Source organism: Arachis duranensis, chromosome 3 (genome assembly GCF_000817695.3).
Source record: "Arachis duranensis cultivar V14167 chromosome 3, aradu.V14167.gnm2.J7QH, whole genome shotgun sequence".
NCBI classification, from domain to species: Eukaryota; Viridiplantae; Streptophyta; class Magnoliopsida; order Fabales; family Fabaceae; genus Arachis; species Arachis duranensis.
The window spans coordinates 44,456,179-44,476,873 of NC_029774.3; the positions used below are offsets into that span (position 1 = coordinate 44,456,179).

Sequence of the window (20,695 nt, forward strand, 5' to 3'; positions counted from 1 at the left end):
CCTAGGGAGAACGACCCGAGGTTTAAATACTTCGGTTTATAGATTTTAGGGGTTTGTACTTGTGACAAACAAATTTTTGTATGAGAGGACTATTGTTGGTTTAGAGACTATACTTCAACGAGATTTCATTTGTGAAATTCTAAACCGTCAAAAATCCATTCGTCAGTGCCATCACGCTTAACAGTAGAACAAGCGGTCTGGAAATCTCTAAGATGCTTGATAGGCTCTTGAGCAGGTAAGCCATGAAATTTGGGCATCAAGTTGAGTAGTGAAGACTTTATTTCAAAATCTACAGCTACTGCTGGGTGGTGCGCCTGGGATGGTTGTAGCGTAAAATCAGGGGCTCCTTCCTCCTGGATAGTGACTCTTCTGGGCGCTGCCATGTCACCTGCACGTAAATGAACTGGATTAGTAGAAAGGGGGCTTGTTCCTTCCTTAGATGACAGTTCAGGTTCGTCCTCAAAGAGGAGTCGCCTACGCCGAGCTTGCCTTATATGTGAAAGAGTTCTTTCAATCTCAGAGTCAAATGCTGGCAAGCTTGGATCAGGAAGTGAACGCGTCATTTAACGAAAGAAACGTACAGTTCATAGTGACAAAAATAAAATAAAATCCAAATAAATAAATTCTAATTAATAACTTTAGCACTCTATTGCAACTCCCCAGCAACGGCGCCAAAAATTGATGCGGCAGAAATTGGTGAATTAACAATTATTAAAATATATACGTTGCAAGTATAGTTCTTAACTCACCAGAAATCCACTTATCGATTTAGAAAGGTGTCACAGAAATTTAAATTTAAAATACTGGGAGTATGAATCCCAAGTCGTCTCCCAACGAGTTGCAGAAAAGTGTGCTATTTTATTAATTAGATGTTTTCAAAAAGGTTTGAGTTGAGTAAACAGGGAATTAAATTGGAGAATTTGAATAATGTAAACAAAAGCCTTGACTGGGAGTTGATTAGTTGGAAGCCCCATTAATGTTGGGGAACTCTCTAGATTAATTGATAATTAAAGGTTATCCTGTTTAGTTATCTCTTACTAGGTAAAGAAAAGTCAAACAAGTTGGAATGCTATGTCCGTTCACAAGTTGCAACCCACTTAATTAAAAGGGATTGGTGTTAGTACTAGAGGGCAATCCAACACTAAACCCAAATTACAATCTTTCTTTTAAGCCTTCCAACTCAAGGGTTCCTTTCAATCAACTCCCCATCAAGTTAGGGAACTACTCGCTCATTGAGAATGTAAAATTCATAGCATGTGAAAAGGAATTAAAGGAAGACATTGTAAATAAAAACCAAAATAATCAATTAAAAATGGAAGTAATCCTTGTATTAAATAATCCTAAAAATATTCCAATGGTAAAATTGACAAAGCAAAGGACATGGAAGAGTAAAGCCAAGTAAAGAAAACGAACTAGAATGACGAAGTCTTGATGAGGTAATAACTCTTCTCAATATCCCAATGCAAAAAGTGGTAGAAAAATAAAATCCTAAGAACTATAAATATCTAGAGAGAAAAACCTAGAGGAGGAGTAAAAACTAGATCTAAAACTAAAAACTGTGTAGAATGAATTATTATCCCTGGTTTCTGCATGTTCTCTGGCTCTAGTCTGCTGTTCTGGGCCGAAAACTGGGTCAAAATAGGGCCCGGAATTGCCCCCAGCGAATTCTGCAGATTATGCAGATTGCGCACGTCACGCGATCGCGTCATCCATGCGGACGCGTCATTCGCATTTTTCCTTGCCACGCGTTCGCGTCGTCCATGCCTCCGCGTCACTTGTGCTTTTCCATTCCGCGCGGTTGCGTGAGCCATGCGGCCGCATCACTGCGATTTCTCCTCTTTCGCGCGAACGCGTGAGCTATGCGGCCGCGTCACTTCTCGATGGTTGTCTCCTCAATTTCTTGTGTTCTTTCCATTTTTTTGCTAGCTTCCTTTCCACTCTCCAACTCATCCATGCCCTATAAAGTCTGAAACACTTAACACACAGATTATGGCATCGAATGGGATAAAGGAGAACTAAAATGCATAATTAAAAAGTCTCTAGGAAGTAGTTTTCAACCATGTAATAATTTCAGGAAGGAAATATAAATGCATGCTAAATTAATGAATAAGTGGGTAAGGATCATGATAAAACCACACAATTAAACACAATATAAACCAAAAAATAGTGGTTTATCAGTTTCCTCTTGTCTGGGCGCTTAACTTTGGAAAAGCCAAGTTAGGCACCACCTATGCAGCGTACACTCAAAGTAAATCCTTCTTCTGGTGCCTAACTTGGGAATAGCCAAGTTAGGGGCTAGGGCTAGTATGACCAAGTTTTGGAGAAGAAGTGTGTACTATTAAACATCGTTGGAAAGTTCTGAAAGTTAGCTTTCCAATGCCACTGAAAGCACGTCAATTGGATCTCTGTAGCTCAAATTATTCCTGTTGGAGTGTAGAGAGGTCAGGGTTGACAGCATCATTCACTTTCTTCTCTTCTTCTACAAAAACTCTATCAAATCCATTCGAATGCTACCTGAAATAAATAGAAATGCACACGACTCAAAGTAGCATTTATAACGTTTAAAAGATATTTAAATCTTGATTAAACTTAACAATTCAAATACAAATTCACTAGAAAAAGATAGAAAAGATGCTCACGCATCATAGCTATAGACTAAAAATATTGTAGTGCATATTTGCATTCAACCTTCCTTTATTGCATGATCAATTGTGATGCCCTTCCTTAAAATATAGTTCGAGCCTAAACGCTAGATTTATATTTTGAAATTTTAAAAAGCTTTTTTCTAACTTTAAATTTAGCTGCAAAATATTTTAGAATTACTATAACAACAATAACTATTTTTACTTCAAACTATTCTTTAAATCAATTAAATACATAGATCAAACGATGTAATTGTGTCAGGTCATATTTATATTGAGATCGTTTACACATAAATTTTTTTTATCATCTCATGTAGAGTCATTTTAGATTTTTCTCTACTTTTTGTCATTTGTTTATCTTTTATCTGATCCATCATTTTAATCGATACTGTATTTATCTTCTTCCCACATACCCAAACTACGTAAGACAAAATTCTTTCATCTTTTTTAATAATGGGCGTTACTCTAACTTTCTCTTTTATATTCTCCACTCTTTATTTTATCAATACGTGTTTAGCGAATCATCTATCTTAGCTAAGCATCCACATCTCTATCACATTATATTTATGCTTATGCTAATTCTTTACTACTCAACACTTTGCTCCATATAAAATAGTTGGTTTAATGGTGGTACAATAAAATTTACTCTTAAATTTTAAAATTATTTTTTATCATATATAAAACAAAGCACTAGGATTGTACATGGTTAAGATTAACCAAAAAACCAAATCGGATTTTAATTAACTAGAAATTTGGTGTAGTTAGCAAATCAAATTGGTTTTAAATGAAAAAAAAATTAATTATAAAAATAATAAACCAATTTTAAACTGATTCTAAATATAAAACAATTAAAAAATCGATTTCAATGAAAAACGTGTTTTCATTTGAAAATCGATTTTATAAAAAAATCAATATTTAATTTATAAATCGATTTTTAAACTTCTAAAAAATCTAGTCTTTTTTCCATATTATAAAATCAATTTAAATCTACAAAACAATTATATTTAAAAAACTAATTTTAAAACTCCAAAAAATAAAACTGTTTTTGGTTTGCCTAACCGATTTACATATCAATTTTTACTAATTTGGTCAATCGTTTTTTTAAATTGGTTATCATTTATAAACCATTTCAAAAAAATCAGTTATTTATAATTTGGTTAAAATTTTTTAATCAGTTAACGAATTTATGTTTTTTTAAAAACACCTTTAGGGGTGTGCATGATCCGACCCGATTCAAAAATCTGGTCCGATCTCGATTATTTTAGAGGCTAATTTGGTGTGATTTTACCGAGTTTAGGACCGGATCAAAAAATTGATCTGTCATTATTTCAGGTTGGGGTCCGGGTCATAGCTCTGGTCACCCGAACTCGTCCCGGTCATCATATACAATTAATATTTTGCGTTATTAGTGATGGATGATGACTATTCTTATGTGAAATTTAAGTATTGTAAACCTTAATATTTTGCGTTATTAGTCGTTATAAGACTATAGGTTAATGTTTCATGTTTAAAATGTATAAGACTTTAGACTAATGTATAATATTGTGTTATTTGTATTAATTTAAATATTTGGTGTTATTAAACAATATTAGTATTGATTGTGGTTATGCTTTAATTTTAGAGAAGGGTTGATTCTTGTTATATTTTTTCGAATGAATTTTACCATGTGAAATAATGGTTGGAGTCTTAGAAATTTGGATATTTTTACATGCTAGTTTACAAAAAAGTAATGTTAACGGCCCGATTTTCACCCGATTTTTATCCGGTATAATTGTGGCCCAAAAATGTGTAGGTTTCATCGGGTTTAAAGTTGGGTTCGAGTCTAACAAATAAGTCTAGTATATATTTTAGGTCGGGTCTGAGTCACATCAAACCCGATTTCACCCGACCCATGAACACCCCTAAACACCTTTACTAATTACTACGTACTCTATTCTTTGGCCAGTTTACTTGAATTCTCTATTATCTTGTGGAAGATACTTAAATCTCTTAACTTATAGTCTCTAATTTTTACTTTATGTTAGTGCTTCTCCTTCTGGTATTGAACTTATATTCCATATATTTTGTCTTACAATAGCTTATGTGAAACATGCAAAACAATTCTAAATCCAAGGTCAACCGTTATTTGCAACAAAATAACTTCAAATTCCACAAGATTCACACCTAATTTGAGCCTTCAGTTTATCCTTTGCATCAATTCTAGACAAATCAAATTCAGCCTCATAGTATTCTTCAATCAAATTCATTTCTAATCGCAAATGTTGTTTCGATCTCACTGCTAAGCGCCAGCATTGTCACCTGTGTTGATACTAGCACCAAATTGAACCAGTACAAAACAGAGATCAGAGATTTTGTGTTGAAAGATACGTTAAAATTTGGATTTGAGGATGAGGAAATGGAGAAGAAGAAAGAGTTGTATGGAGTGTGAATTTGTGTGTGTAAAAATAAGAACGGACTTGAATTGCATGTGTGATGGAAAGAAAGAAGAGATTTTTGCTTTGCACAGGACGGGAGTATTGGATAGAAAGGAAAGTTGTTTTATGCGGAATATGAACTTAAAACTACTTTTTTAGTTGTGATGTTGAAATAACAATTCCCTTGTACAAAATGTGTAGAAGCACATACATATATAGTCTCGTATGACTCAAATATTTGCCAATTTGGACAAAGAAGCTGTGACACAAAGTTTCAAAGTTTAAGTTTGAATATACAGATAATGGATCACAAATGACAAATATATATGTCCAATCCACTTCAACAAGATTACAAGACCAGTACATGCAACAGCAACATTACAATACGTAGAAAAGGCCCCGTCGTAGAAAAGGCATTAGTAGAAGTCTTCAGTTTTAAAACTAACATTTTACAACACCACATGAAAACACAAAGTAGAAAGTAAAGTGACAGAGCCAAGGATGAGTTGCCTGACCGATGAAGCTCGATCGATCTTGCGTGGTCCAGTTCCACCTCTCACCGGACCACTGGAGCTCGGCCCATGTTTGCAGGGCCTGCCAGGAACAACTGCGCTTCCGGCTGCCTGCTAACACTGTTGCTTGACAAGGACGTCCGATCCGAGCAGGTTGTGATTGAAGATGCATTGCCAGCTGTTCTCAAGAGATGACTTTCAACCTTGGATGCATCCTTGCTGGGGTCTGAGCTAGAATGCGCGCCGGTGGCAACTTCAGCATTAGATTGTTCAAACTGCTTGGTGCTCAGGAATCGTCCCCCGGAACCCCTGACCCTATTCAAAGCATGGCGATGGCGAGACTCGTGTAGATATGGCTGAAAAGAAAGAGAATCAATATATTTTGCAGAATTCTTTCATTTCGTGCATACAAGATTACTGAACAAAAGCAAAGCTACCATCACCATGCTATAGAGCATACCTTACGATTTTTTATTAGTTTGTTCTGAGCCTCAAGCTTTGCTCGCGACTGACGCCTTCTCAGTATACCGTGGTATTGTTTTGCATTGACATAAACGGGGCCTTCCTCGGCAAGATCAAGTGGTAAAGCAACTCTAGTGGATTGCAATCCTAGCATCTGGGGCAACATTTGGGGTTGATTCTATAATATTTTAAGCAAACAGTGAAATCATATTAAAACATGATACTAGCAAAATCAAGACAAAAAAAAAAAGTAATGGGAATTACAATCACTAAAATCCGAAATCCCAAGTGCACTTACAATACCCTGTGGTCCATAAGCAACAAATGAACCGGCGAAAAGGGGATCTTCGTAAGAATAGGAACTATGAGCCTATAATTGAAAGACCAAAACTACTTAGCTTCTAAAAGGGTAAAGCGTGACAAATCGAAAAGGGTAAGTTTCACATACCATCGAGTAATCGCATTCAATTTGTGCACAATCGAATGCTGTATCCGGATAATTGAGCGAGAGAAACGGTTTCATCTAATCTTCAACATCAAAGCCACTAGTCAAAATTCGTAAGTTGACTTGAGAAAATGGTTTCAATGTTAATACACAAAGATAAGTTCACCCCAGTCAATATACACAGTTGTTCACAAAATAAATCCATTAACAGACCTCAAATACAATAACAAATAGAATCAGCTTAGATGCTTTAAAATTAGAAAGTTATGGAAAAGAATTATCTAGATGAATCTACTCCCACTTCCTAAACAAGAGAATCTACTACTCCCATAATTGTACGGCTTGACTGCGACGTAGTGAAATAGTGAAAGAACAAAAAGAATAACAAAAGCAATGTTTTATCTCACTAGACAATAACAAAAGATAAAGTCTTATCTTGTCATAGACCATCTCAGAATGCATCTATCACAAATATAGCATGCCGTCAGCAGTGAAAAAGGGAACAAAGAATGCATGCAATTTTAGCTAAGTTTTAAGTTCACGTGATTAAATTTTCTCAGTCCTCAAATCCTTATATGTACCTCTTATTTGTCTAGTCCTTTCAGTTTTGCATTTTATTAGTCACTTAATTTACTACTAATCGCAAATAATTGTCCTTTCAGTGATCCTAAACAATAACAAAATGCATTGAGATTTTGCCAAGTAGCGTTAAATCAATTGGCTAATTAAGATTGGGAATAGAAATGATGGGAAATAACTATTATAATGACAAACTATTAATAATATGTATTCTACATAATCTTTTCACCTTGCATTAAAAAGAGGAATATTTTAATGGAAAATTTCAAATTACTCATTCATGTACGGCTCATCATTATAGCCTCCATTCTCCAAATATTCACCTTGGAAAGACCATCTTAAAATCAACACCCAATGAGAAATTACCAAAAAACAAAAATCTTCCAAAGAGTAAATTATTCATTATTGTAAATACGACAACAATCACCGAATGGAAGAATTTGCGAATCCTTTCATTTGTCTTTCATTAGATTGATTATCTGGCATGTTCTTATGATTTTTCACTTTGTTCTTATGCCATTTGTTTTCTTGTTGTATTTCTTTATGACCATAGAAGTCATCATCTTGGAGTTTCTAGACAAATATGGCACTTGGAAATTGGGATTATATTATATTGTAAAAGATAAGAGAAGAGATTGCTTTGATGTTTTGGTTTATTTTTTGAGTGACATTTTTTGGTATTGACTATGCTTTTTTATTTATCATATATACTCTTTCCTTATTACTTTATTTCGACGATCAAAGAATTTAAAGATTAAAGAAGAAAAAAAGAATAAAGAAACCTCCCAAAATATGCAAACCTTTTTTCCCTGCCCAAAACACAGAAGGAGAAAGAACATAGGAAAGAGATATGACACAGCAATTTAAAATTAAGAGAAAAAAAGAAAAAGAAAAAGCTTTTACTACCTCAGAAGCAATTCTTCCAAATCTTAAGTGAGTAATGACCTAAACAGCAAGACATAAGTGACCTCAAACTCCACATGCAAAAGGGAAACATGTTAAAGCACCTAGACCATACTAACACTTGGATCCCACATACATAAAATCAAATCACAAAACAAGGCAAAGGCAAAGGAAAGAAACGCAGCCAAAAATAGAGGAAAACGAAAAGAAGGCACACCGATAAAAGAACAAAAAGCAAATAATAAATAAATAAATAAATAAAGAATAAAGGCAGCTCACAGAGGGGAATGAAAAATAAAAGAAAAGGATGAGTATGTAGTGGAGAGACAAAGAGGATAAGTGAAGTGAAGTAAAGTGAAGGGAAGTACCGTTTGGGAAGTGGGAAAGTAGGAATGAAGAAGGAGAAAGTGCAAGTACAATGACTACTGTTGTTGGGTTCAAGTTGGGCATGTCTCCTCTCCTGAAACCCCTCTTTCTCTCTCTCACTCACCCACCCTTCAAATGTACTGTCATTCTCTCCCCTGTTTCTCACTCTCTAGAGTCTAGAATGCTCTCTTCTCTCTCTCTTCCTTATTGACTGTTGGGGACGGATATTTTGGCATAAATGCAAATTTTCAAATAATAATACTTACATATTCGTCTCAGGGTTTGTTCTGTTGTTCTTTTTTACTCTCTTCTTTTTACTTCTATTATTCCATAAGCTTTAAAATCCAATCGGTTATTGAATGAGTACCATTAAAATTTTAGTATAAGTAAAGAAGATTAGAAAATTAGAAATTTATAATTTGAAGAATTATTAGTGAAAAAACGCATACGGATGTTAAAATCGACTATACCGTTTTAAGTTTGTCCGATATTGCAAGTGAAGAAAACTGAAATTATAAAAATGATAAGAAAAAATATTTAAAACGAAAGCTCAAATACTTATTTTAAAGGTTTTGGCTCAAAATTAGGTCAAATGGCTAAAATGGTTAAACTAGACCCGTGTTATAGGCTCAAGCTCACACATATATAAGCTTATGACTTAGCCATTTAAACACACAATACCAAATTTATTCACATACATTCAGCCCTGGAAGGAAGAGAAGAGACAAGAAGAGAAACTCTTATTTCATTATTCATCATCTTCTTCCATCTTCCAAAATTTTTGCTCTGAAACTCCGATTGACAAGTCATTTGCAGCCATGGGTTCGTCTCGGATCCCTCTTCAATTATGTTTAAGTATTGTGGTAAGTAACCTTAAAATCCTCATCTAGTTTCCTATATTCTTCATTTTTGTATTTTGTTCGGGTATATAGTGTTGAGATATTGTGATTTTAGTTCTTTAGGAGTACTTTAATATGGATTCCAAGTGAGTTCCATCCCAATTTCAAGTGGGTTAAGGTAAAGAAGCCTAATCCCTTCATTATCCATATTCTTAAGTAAAATCCTAGTTTGAAATGTGAATTTAATTAGTGTAATTTGCAAAAACCTCGGATAATTAGTAACTAATTAACTAATAAATTAATTTAAATTTAAAAAAATTAAAAAATTAAATTTTATAGTTTAATAAAATAAAAATAATTAAAATATGAATTTTGACACTAATTTTAAAGATTTTGGCCAAAGTTGGGCCAAATGGGCCGAATCGAATAAATCGAGCCCATAATGGGCCCAAGGCCCAACCCAACCCCCATATATGAAGAGCATTAGCTCTTCTCCTTCCTCAAAACAATAAAACACATTGCTGATTGCATGAGGAGAAGGAAGAAAACTCCATAACCCTAACCTCTCTTTTAAATCCATATAACTTCCAATCCGGAGCTACGATCGCCGCACCATTTGCAGCCATGCGTCTACTGCGTCGAGCTCTACAAAGCCTACTAACTAATATGGTAAGAAATCTTGATCTCACTCTTAGCCTCTTCTTCCCCTAATTTTTGAAAATTTGCGCCATTGAGTATTGAAATTGTCATGTCTTGATGTTTAGGATCAAACTAGTTTGAGAAAATTAGTGAGTTTTGCTCAATTGATGCATAAGTAAGGTAAGAACTCTCAAACCCTAGTGAATTCCTTGATTATATGTGGATGGATATTGAGTTTGTGTGTATAAATGTAATGATGTGAATTAAGTAATATATATGTGAGTTAGAGCATATTTGAGGAATTTGGAAGCTTGATTGTGCTTTGTGTGCTGGAATCTTGGTGCTGGAGGCTGAGACTTTGCTAAATCGAGGTGTCTTTGGCATAGGGAGGAATCAGCCAAGGTATGATTTTGGTTTCTCATAGATAATATATAATGTCACGTGAAAACGTAGGCTAGTTGACCGTAGGATAAGTTGAACTATATGCATATGTGGAGGCTTAGTGATTTGCCAAAGAAGTTTTACAAAAAGATGTTAAAAACCTTGCATCAAAATAAATTTTTGCCAGATGGCAAGCCATCTTAACCATTTTTTATTTCGATATTGAGCACATCAATGGTAACTCAAATTCTCTCCCTGACTTTCTCACACGTGAATATTTGCAGGGAGACAAGCAAGGAAAAGATGCCTAAAAAGGCAACATTAGCCTTTGTCAGAGGCAGAGGCGTTCGCCTAGCCCTACCAGGGCCAAGCAAAAAATCAGGGTCAAGCACCCCAACTAGGTCATCTACCCAACAACCTTCTAAAAATCCAGCCCAACAATCCATTGAACTAGCAATCAATCAAGCCAAACAGACTAAGGCAGACTACGCCTTCCAAATCGAAACCCTCTTGGCCTTACAAGACCAAGGTCTCACTAAAATTAACAAAAATCTTGGGCTGACATTTGCAGCGAGTCAGATGAAGAAATTGACTTAAGTCAGCTGATATCCCAAGGAGCCAACCAAAAAATAGTCGCACAGAAACCAAGAGAAAAGGCCATAGTCCTAACACCACAAACATCCACAATCACTACCAAACACAAAAAACCCAAGCCAATTACATATCCACAAACAAATACTTAAACATTATCCAAATGGAGCCTGAATTTTTGGATAACTCGCCAAACAAAGTCATCCCAAAAATCTTTCCTACTGGATTCCATTTCAAGCCATTTACACCCAATAAAACTCGCCAATTTTATGAATTCATTTTAATTGATAACAACTCATATATAATATAGTTGAAAAAGTTTTATATCTAGGAGTCTTTGAAGAAATGGGTAAAGCAAAGTCGTGAAATCGAAAAGTGCAACGCTTGTGAATAACATTTACTTGCATTTGAAGAAAAGATTAAGTGCAATTAAATACATATATAGTATCAGAGTAGAGGATCAAGGATACAAAGTAGTCAAGCTCCAAGCTCAGCTTGCAAAGCTAAGGCTGGTCAGAGAATATTTACATACACACATACATATAATCCCATATCTAAAGTTCTCAAAATAAACCCTAGTTCTCCAACAAAAACCTCTATGAGGCACCAAGGTATAATACATAAAAGGAGAAGTCTAAGCATTTATATGTACATAACAAAATATAAAAAGCCCAAACTCCCATCTTCGCTGCAATAGAATTTCAGACGCCTAGCAAGGCGCATCTTGACCTGCATTTGAAAACCACAAAATTTGCATGGGTAAGAACCGGAGGTTCTCAGCATGGTAACAGTACCCACATATCTAACATATAATATCTTGGGAAAGTCGAAGGCAATCCTAGAACTTCCGACAAACAAACATGTACGATCATAAAATAAGGTAAAGTATCTAAAGAGTTCTAACTTATCTCAATTCTAACTTAACCCTTAAAATCATCGGCTTTCCTCCAATCCTTCGAAATTATGATAGAACCACATAGACAAAAAAAAAAACAGACAAAAGCAAACACAAGTAAAAGGCAGGTACAGCAAGAAAATCATATAGCAAGTAAGTATAGTAATTTCACAAAGACAATCCCAAATAATGCAAACTCAAACAAAACAAACAGATGCGTATGATGCATGCCTTTCCTACTGGCCATGAGCTCACGTGTTGGTTATCTTGCCAGAACCCGACACACTCGGTAGCTAACCCAGATATCATCTCCCTATGCCTCCACACTCTTAGGATATAGTGCCGTCGCATTTCTTGGGACAAAGTGCTCCCACACTCTTGGGATATAGCGCCCGACATGCCACGCTCTTGGGATATAGTGCCCGTCACATTCATGGGATACAGTTCCCGACACACCTTGCAACAGAGAAAAACTTACATATTCTCATCATGAAAGAAGTATCAATCATCACATTCATTCACCTTCATGCATGATCATTTCACAACCATTCATCATTGCTATGGCATCACATATACTTCATGTATTCACATTTTCCATATATAAGTCATCACTTTTTGGTGCACGAAATTGTGATCTCTAATAATGGCATTCAACTTGATATGCGCATCTACTAACTCAGCACTTTCTTCACAACTTCGCACAACTAACTAGCAAGTGCACTGGGTCGTCCAAGTAATAAACCTTACGTGAGTAAGGGTCGATCCCACGGAGATTGTTGGCATGAAGCAAGCTATGGTCATCTTGTAAATCTCAGTTAGAAAGATAATAAATGGTTATGGAGTTTTTGAATAATAATAATAAATAAACAGAAAATAAAGATAGAAATACTTATGTAAATCATTAGTGGGAATTTCAGATAGGTGTATGAAGATGTTGTGCTCCTTCTGAATCTCTGCTTTCCTACTGCCTTCATCTAATCCTTCTTACTCCTTTCCATGGCAAGTTGTATGTAGGGCATCACTGTTGTCAATGGCTACATCCCATCCTCTCAGTGAAAATGGTCCAAATGCTCTGTCACAACACGGGTAATCATCTGTCGGTTCTCAATCATGTCGGAATAGAATCTATTAATTCTTTTGCGTTTGTCATCATGCCCAACAATCGCGAGTTTTAAGCTCGTCACAGTCATTCAATCCCTGAATCCTACTCGGAATACCACAGACAAGGTTTAGAATTTCCGGATTCTCATGAATGCCGCCATCAATTATAGCTTATACCACAAAGATTCTAATTAAGGAATCCAAGAGATATGCATTCGGTCTAAGGTAGAACAGAAGTGGTTGTCAGTCACGCATTCATAGGTGAGAATGATGATGAGTGTCACGGATCATCACATTCGTCATGGTGAAGTGCAGCGAATATCTTAGAACAGGAATAAACTGAATTGAATAGAAAATAGTAGTAATTGCATTGAAACTCGAGGTACAGCAGAGCTCCACACCCTTAATCTATGGTGTGCAGAAACTCCACCATTGAAAATACATAAGTGATAAAGTTCCAGGCATGGCCGAATGGCCAGCCCCCATGAATGATCAAAAGACCGAATGGTCAAGAGACTATACTGTCAAAGACACCTAGTACAATAGTAAAAAGTTCTATTTATACTAAACTAGCTACTAGGGTTTACAGAAATAAGTAATTGATGCAGAAATCTACTTTCGCGGCCCACTTTGTGTGTGCTTGGGCTGAGCTTGAGCTTTACACGTGCAGAGGCTTCTTTTGGAGTTGAACGCCAAGTTGTAACGTGTTTTTGGCGTTAAACTCTAGTTCGTGACGTGTTTCTGGCGTTTGACTCTAGAATGCAACATGGAACTGGCGTTGAGCGCCAGTTTACATCGTCTAATCTTGAATAAAGTATGGACTATTATATATTATTGGAATGCTCTAGATGTCTAATTTCCAACGCCGTTGAGAGCGCACCATTTGGAGTTTTGTAGCTCCAGAAAATTCATTTCGAGTGCAGGGAGGTCAGAATCCAATAGCATAAGCAGTCCTTTGACAGCCTTTTATCAGAGTTTTGCTCAGGTCCCTCAATTTTAGCCAGAAAATACCTGAAATCACAGAAAAATACACAAAGTCATAGTAAATTCCAGACATATGAATTTAGCATAAAAACTAATGAAAACATCCCTAAAATAGCTAGATCCTACTAAAAACTACCTAAAAACAATGCCAAAAAGCATATAAATTATCCGCTCATCACAACACCACTTAAATTGTTTCTTGTCCCCAAGCAACTGAAAATCAAATAGGATAAAAAGAAGAGAACATACTATAAATCCCAAAATATCAATGAATATTAGTTCTAATTAGATGAGCGGGACTTGTAGCTTTTTGCTTCTGAATAGTTTTGGCATCTCACTTCATCCCTTGAAGTTTAGAATGATTGGCATCTCTAGGAACTTAGAATTTCAGATAGTGTTATTGATTCTCCTAGTTAAGTTTGTTGATTCTTGAACACAGCTACTTTTATGAGTCTTGGCCATGGCCCTAAGCACTTTATTTTCCAGTATTACCACCGGATACATAAATGCCGCAGACACATGACTAGGTGAACCTTTTTAGATTGTGACTCAGCTTTGCTAAAGTCCCCAGTTAGAGGTGTCCAGAGCTCTTAAGCACACTCTTTTTGCTTTGGATCACGACTTTAACCACTCAGTCTCAAGCTTTTCACTTGGACCTGCATGCCACAAGCACAAGGTTAGGGACATCTTGATTTAGCCGCTTAGGCCTGGATTTTATTTCCTTGGACCCTCCTATCCATTGATGCTCAAAGCCTTGGATCATTTTTACCCTTGCCTTTTGGTTTTAAGGGCTATTGGCTTTTTCTGCTTGCTTTTTCTTTTTCTTTCTATTTTTTTCCGCCAATTTTTTCTTTTTTTTTCGCAAGCTTTTTCTATTCACTGCTTTTTCTTGCTTCAAGAATCAATTTCATAATTTTTCAGATTATCAATAACATTTTCCTTTGTTCATCATTCTTTCAAGAGCCAACAATTTTAACATTCATAAACAATCAAGATAAAAAAATATGCACTTTTCAAGCATTCATTCAGAAAACAAAAAGTATTGTCACCACATCAATATAATTAAACTAAATTCAAGGATAAATTCGAAACTCATGTACTTCTTGTTCTTTTTATATTAAAACATTTTTTCATTTAAAAGAGGTGAAGGATTTATGGAATCATTCATAGCCTTAAGACATAGTTACTAAATACTAATGATCATGTAGGAAAGACACAAATATAGATAAACATTAAGCATAAAAATCGAAAAACAGAGAAATAAGAACAAGAAATGAGTCCACCTCAGTGATGGTGGCGCTTTCTTCTTGAAGAACCAATGATGTCCTTGAGCTATTCTATATCTCTTCCTTGCCTTTGTTGCTCCTCCCTCATTGATCTTTGATCTTCTCTAATTTCATGGAGAATGATGGAGTGCTCTTGATGTTCCACCCTTAATTGATCCATATTGTAACTCAAGTCCTCTAGAGAAGTGTTGAGTTGTTCCCAATAATTGTTGGGAGGAAAGTGCATCCCTTGAGGCATCTCCGGGATTTCTTGGTGATGAGCTTCCTCATACATCTCTTGGGATCCATGAGTGGGCTCTCTTGTTGACTCCATCCTCTTCTTAGTGATGGGCTTATCCTCCTCAATGGGATGTCTCCTTCTATGATAACTCCAGCTGAGTAACATAGATGGCAAATAAGATGAGGAAAAGCTAGCCTTGCCATGGTGGAGGGCTTTTTGGCTATTTTGTAGAATTCAAGGGAGATGACTTCATGAACTTCTACTTCCTCTCCATTCATGATGCTATGAATCATGATGGCCCGATCCACAGTAACTTCGGATCGGTTGCTAGTGGGGATGATGGAGCATTGGATGAACTCCAACCATCCTCTAGCCATAGGCTTGAGGTCCAGTCTTCTTAATTGAACCGGCTTGCCTTTGGAGTCTCTTTTTCATTGAGCTCCTTCCACACATATGTCCATAAGGACTTGGTCCAACCTTTGATCAAAGTTGACCCTTCTAGTGTAGGGGCGTGCATCTCCTTGCATCATGGGCAAGTTGAACGGCAACCTCACATTTTCCGGACTAAAATCTAAGCATTTTCCCCGAACCATTGTAAGATAGTTCTTTGGATTCGGGTTCACACTTTGATCATGGTTCCTAGTGATCCATGCATTGGCATAAAACTCTTGAACCATTAAGATTCCGACTTGTTGAATGGGGTTAGTCAGAACTTCCCAACCTCTTCTTTGGATCTCATGTCGGATCTCCGGATACTCATTTTTCTTGAGTTTGAAAGGGACCTCGGGGATCACCTTATTCTTGGCCACAACTTCATAGAAGTGGTCTTGATGGGCTTTGGAGATGAATCTATCTATCTCCCATGACTCGGAGGTGGAAGCTTTTGTCTTTCCTTTCCCTTTTCTAGAGGTTTCTCCGGCCTTAGGTGCCATCAATGGTTATGGAAAAACAAAAAAACTATGCTTTTACCACATCAAACTTAGAATATTGCTCGCCCTCGAGCAAGAGAAGAAAGAATAGATGAAGAAGAAGAAGATATGGAGGAGAGGGAGAGAAGTTAGTGTTTCGGCCAAGGAGGAGAAGAGATGGTTGTGTTGTGTGAAAGTGAAGAAGAATGGAGGGGTTTATATAGTGGAGGGAGAGGGGTTAAGGTTCGGCCATATTGGGTGGGTTGGGTGGAAAAAGGGATTTTGAATTTTGAAGGTAGGTGGGGTTTATGGGGAAGAGTGGATGGATGTGAGTGGTGAAGAGGTGATGGGGAAGAGAGATTGAGGTGATTGGTGAAGGGTTTTGGGGAAGAGTATTATTGGATTGTGTGAAAAGGAGAGAAAGTGAGTTGAGGTAGGTGGGGATCTTGTGGGGTCCACAGATCCTGATATGATCCTGTGGGATCCACAGATCCTGAGGTGTCAAGGATCATCATCCCTACACCAATGAGGCGTGTAAAATGCCCTCTGCATGTGATCCTGGCATTCAACACCAGATTCATGCTTGTTTTTGGTGTTGAACGCTAGCTTCATGCTTGTTTTGGGCGTTCAACGCCCATTTGCAACATGTTTCTAGCGTTGAACGCCAGTTCCATGCTTGTTTCTAGCGTTCAGCGCCAGCTTTCCTCAGGGTGTATTCCTGGCATTTAAACGCCAGGATGTTGCTTGTTTCTGGTGTTCAACACCAGATCCATGCTCTGTTCTGGCATTGACCGCCAGCTAGATGCTCCTTACTGGCATTTAAATGCCAGTAAGCCCTTCCTCCAGGGTGTGCTTTTTCTTCTGCTGTTTTTTATTCTGTTTTTAATTTTAGTATTTATTTTGTGACTCCACATGATCATAAACCTAATAAAACATAAAAGAACAATAAAAGAAAAATAAAATTAAATGAATAAAAATTGGGTTGCCTCCCAATAAGCGCTTCTTTAATGTCAATAGCTTGACAGTGGGCTCTCATGGAGCCTCACAGGTGATCAGGTCAATGTTGTAGACTCCCAACACTAAACTTAGAGTTTGGATGTGGGGATTCAACATCAAACTTAGAATTTGGCTGTGGCCTCTGAAACCAAACTTAGAGTTTGATTGTGGGGGCTCTGTTTGACTTTGTACTGAGAGAAGCTTTTCATGCTTCCTCTCCATGGTTGCAGAGGAACACCCTTGGGTTTTAAACACAAGGTAGTCCCCATTCAATTGAAGGACTAATTCTCCTCTATCAACATCAATCACAGCACCTGCTGTGGCTAGGAAAGGTCTTCCAAGGATGATGCATTCATCCTCCTCCTTCCTAGTGTCTAAGATTATGAAATCAACAGGGATGTAAAGGCTTTCAACCTTCACTAACATGTTCTCTACTAATCCATAAGCTTGTCTTATTGACTTGTCTGCTATCTGTAGTGAGAATATGGCAGGCTGTACCTCAATGATCCCCAGCTTCTCCATTACATAGAGTGGCATAAGATTTATGCCTGACCCCAGGTCACACAGAGCCTTTTCAAAGGTCATGGTGCCTATGGTACAGTGTATTAAGAATTTACCAGGATCTTGTCTCTTTTGAGGTAAGGTTTACTGAATCCATGTATCTAGTTCATTAATGAGCAAGGGAGGTTCACCTTCCCAAGTCTCATTACCAAACAATTTGGCATTCATCTTCATGATGGCTCCTAGATATTGAGCAACTTTCTCTCCAGTTACATCTTCATCCTCTTCAGAGGAAGAATAGTTTTTAGAGCTCATGAATGGCAGAAGAAGGTTTAATGGAATCTCTATGGTCTCTATATGAGCCTCAGATTCCTTTAGGTCCTCAATAGAGAACTCCTTCTTGCTTGAGAGACGTCCCATGAGGTCTTCCTCATTGGGATTCACGTCCTCTCCTTCCTCTCTAGGTTCGGCCATGTTGATTATGTCAATGGCCTTGCACTCTCTTTTTAGATTCTCTTCAGTGTTACTTGGGAGAGAACTAGGAGGAGTTTCAGTGATTTTCTTACTCAGCTGGCCCACTTGTGCCTCCAGATTTCTAATGGAGGACCTTGTTTCACTCATGAAACTTAAAGTGGCCTTAGACAGATCAGAGACTAAGTTTGCTAAGTTAGAGGTACTCTGCTCAGAATTCTCTGTTTGTTGCTGAGAAGATGTTGGATAAGGCTTGCTATTGCTGAGTCTATTTCTTCCACCATTATTAAAGCCTTGTTGAGGCTTTTGTTGATCCTTCCATGAGAAATTTGGATGATTTCTCCATGATGAATTATAGGTGTTTTCATAAGTTTCACCCATGTAATTTACCTCTGCTATTGCAGGGTTCTCAGGATCATAAGCTTCTTCTTCAGAAGATGCCTCTTTTGTACTGTTGGATGCATTTTGCCATCCATTCAGACTTTGAGAAATCATGTTGACTTGCTGAGTCAACATTTTGTTCTGAGCCAATATGGCATTTAGAGCATCAATTTCAAGAACTCCCTTCCTTTGAGTCGTCCCATTATTCACGGAATTTCTCTCAGAAGTGTACATGAACTGGTTATTTGCAACCATGTCAATAAGTTCTTGAGCTTCTGCAGGCGTTTTCTTTAGGTGAATGGATCCACCTGCAGAATGGTCCAGTGACATCTTAGAGAATTCAGATAGGCCATAATAGAATATATCCAAAATGGTCCATTCAGAAAGCATGTCAGAAGGACACCTTTTGGTCATCTGCTTGTATCTTTCCCAAGCTTCATAGAGGGATTCACCATCTTTTTATTTGAAGGTCTGAACATCCACTCTAAGTTTGCTCAGCTTTTGAGGACGAAAGAACTTAGCCAAGAAGGCCGCAACCAGCTTATCCCATGAGTCCAGGCTATCTTTAGGTTGTGAATCCAACCATATTCTAGCTCTGTCTCTTACAGCAAAGGGGAAAAGCATGAGCATGTAGACTTTAGCATCTACTCTATTAGTCTTAACAGTCTCACAGATCTGCAAGAACTCAGTTAAAAACTGGTAGGGATCTTCTGATGGAAGTCCATGAAACTTGCAGTTCTGTTACAGTAGAGCAACTAGTTAAGGTTTCAGCTCAAAGTTATTTGCTCCAATAGCAGGGATTGAGATGCTTCTTCCATCAAACTTGGAAGTAGGTGTAGTATAATCACCAAGCATCCTCCTTGCATTATTATTTTTGGCTGGCATCTCCTCTTCCTTTTTGAAAATTTCTGTAAGGTTGTCTCTGGATTGTTGTAATTTAGCTTCTCTTAATTTTCTCTTCAGAGAATTTTCAAGTTCAGGATCTGCCTCAACAAGAATATTCTTGTCCTTGCTCCTGCTCATATGAAAAAGAAGGGAAAAGAAAATAATAATAGGGATCCTCTTTACCACAGTAGAGAGATTCTTTTATGTTAGTAGAAGAAGAAAGGAATAGAAGAAGGAAAAAGTAAGAATCCAAACACAAGGGTGAAGATAAATTCAGATTCTTGAGATGAAGAGAAGTGTTAGTAAATAAATAAATAAATAGAAGAAGATGAGAGGGAGAGAATTCGAAAATAAATTTTGAAAAAGAGTTAGTGATTTTCAAAAATTAAAGGAAGAATTAAAATTAAAATTAAAATTTAAAACAATTAGTTAATTAGAAGAATTTTGAAAAAGAGGGAGGTAATTTTCGAAAATTAGAGAGAGGAAAGTAGTTAGGTGGTTTTGAAAAAGATAAGATATAGTTAAAACAAACAAAAAGTCAACTAGTTAGTTGAAAAAGATTTGAAATTTAATTTTGAAAAGATAAGAAGTTGGAAGATATTTTGAAATCAAATTTTTGAAAAAGATAAAATTTTGAAAAAGATATGATAGAAAAGATATGATTAAAAAGATATGGTTGAAAAAGATTTAATTTTTAAAATTAAAATTAATTACTTGACTAACAAAAAACTAAAAGATATGATTCTAGAATTTAAAGATTGAACCTTTCTTAACAAGAAAGTAACAAACTTCAAATATTTGAATTAATCACATTAATTGTTAGCAAAGTTTTTGAAAATCATGAAATAAAGATAAGAAAAAGATTTTAAAATTCAAATTAAAAATTTTCGAAAAATAGTAAGAAAAATGAAAAAGATTTGATTTTTTGGAAAAGTTTTGAAAAGATAAGATTTTTAAAATTGAAAATTTGACTTGACTTATAAGAAATAGCTAAGTTTTAAAAATTTTTGACTAAGTGAACTCAAATTTTCAAAATTTATGAGAGAAAAAGAGGAAAAGATATTTTTTATTTTTGAATTTTGAATGATGAGAGGGAAAAACATAAAAATGACCCAAAACATGAAAATTTTTGGATCAAAACCAATGATGCATGCAAGAACACTATGAATGTCAAGATGAACACTAAGAACACTTTGAAGATCATGATGAACATCAAGAACATATTTTTGAAAAATTTTTTATGCAAAGAAAACATGCAAGACACCAAACTTAGAAATCTTTAATGCTTAGACAC

At 36.3% G+C, this 20,695-nt stretch overlaps 1 protein-coding gene across 6 annotated transcripts; it reads right to left on the reverse strand.

Moving 5' to 3' along the window:
* Positions 1–5,325: 5,325 nt before the first annotated feature.
* LOC107479080 (nuclear transcription factor Y subunit A-3) lies at positions 5,326–8,539 on the reverse strand. 6 transcript variants are annotated; one of them, XM_016099234.3, is made up of 5 exons: positions 8,326–8,538; positions 6,479–6,553; positions 6,329–6,400; positions 6,029–6,208; positions 5,326–5,924 (listed from the first exon to the last, which is right to left on the reverse strand). In XM_016099234.3, exons 2-5 carry the CDS (start codon positions 6,551–6,553, stop codon positions 5,613–5,615), a joined length of 639 nt encoding a protein of 212 aa, XP_015954720.1. In that variant the 5' UTR covers positions 8,326–8,538; the 3' UTR covers positions 5,326–5,612. The 6 variants fall into 6 exon arrangements, with proteins under 6 accessions (XP_015954720.1, XP_015954718.1, XP_015954719.1 ...); XM_016099232.3 differs by having other exon boundaries at positions 6,479–6,558; positions 8,326–8,537; XM_016099233.3 differs by having other exon boundaries at positions 6,479–6,575; positions 8,326–8,537.
* Positions 8,540–20,695: the final 12,156 nt, after the last annotated feature.

Coding starts and splice junctions, on each gene's coding strand:
- LOC107479080 (XM_016099234.3), bottom strand. CDS start 6,553: ATGAAACCGTTTCTCTCGCTCAATTATCCGGATACAGCATTCGATTGT. Junction 6,401..6,478: donor TTGAATGCGATTACTCGATG/GTATGTGAAACT, acceptor TTTCAATTATAG/GCTCATAGTTCCTATTCTTA. Junction 6,209..6,328: donor CTTATGGACCACAGGGTATT/GTAAGTGCACTT, acceptor AAAATATTATAG/AATCAACCCCAAATGTTGCC.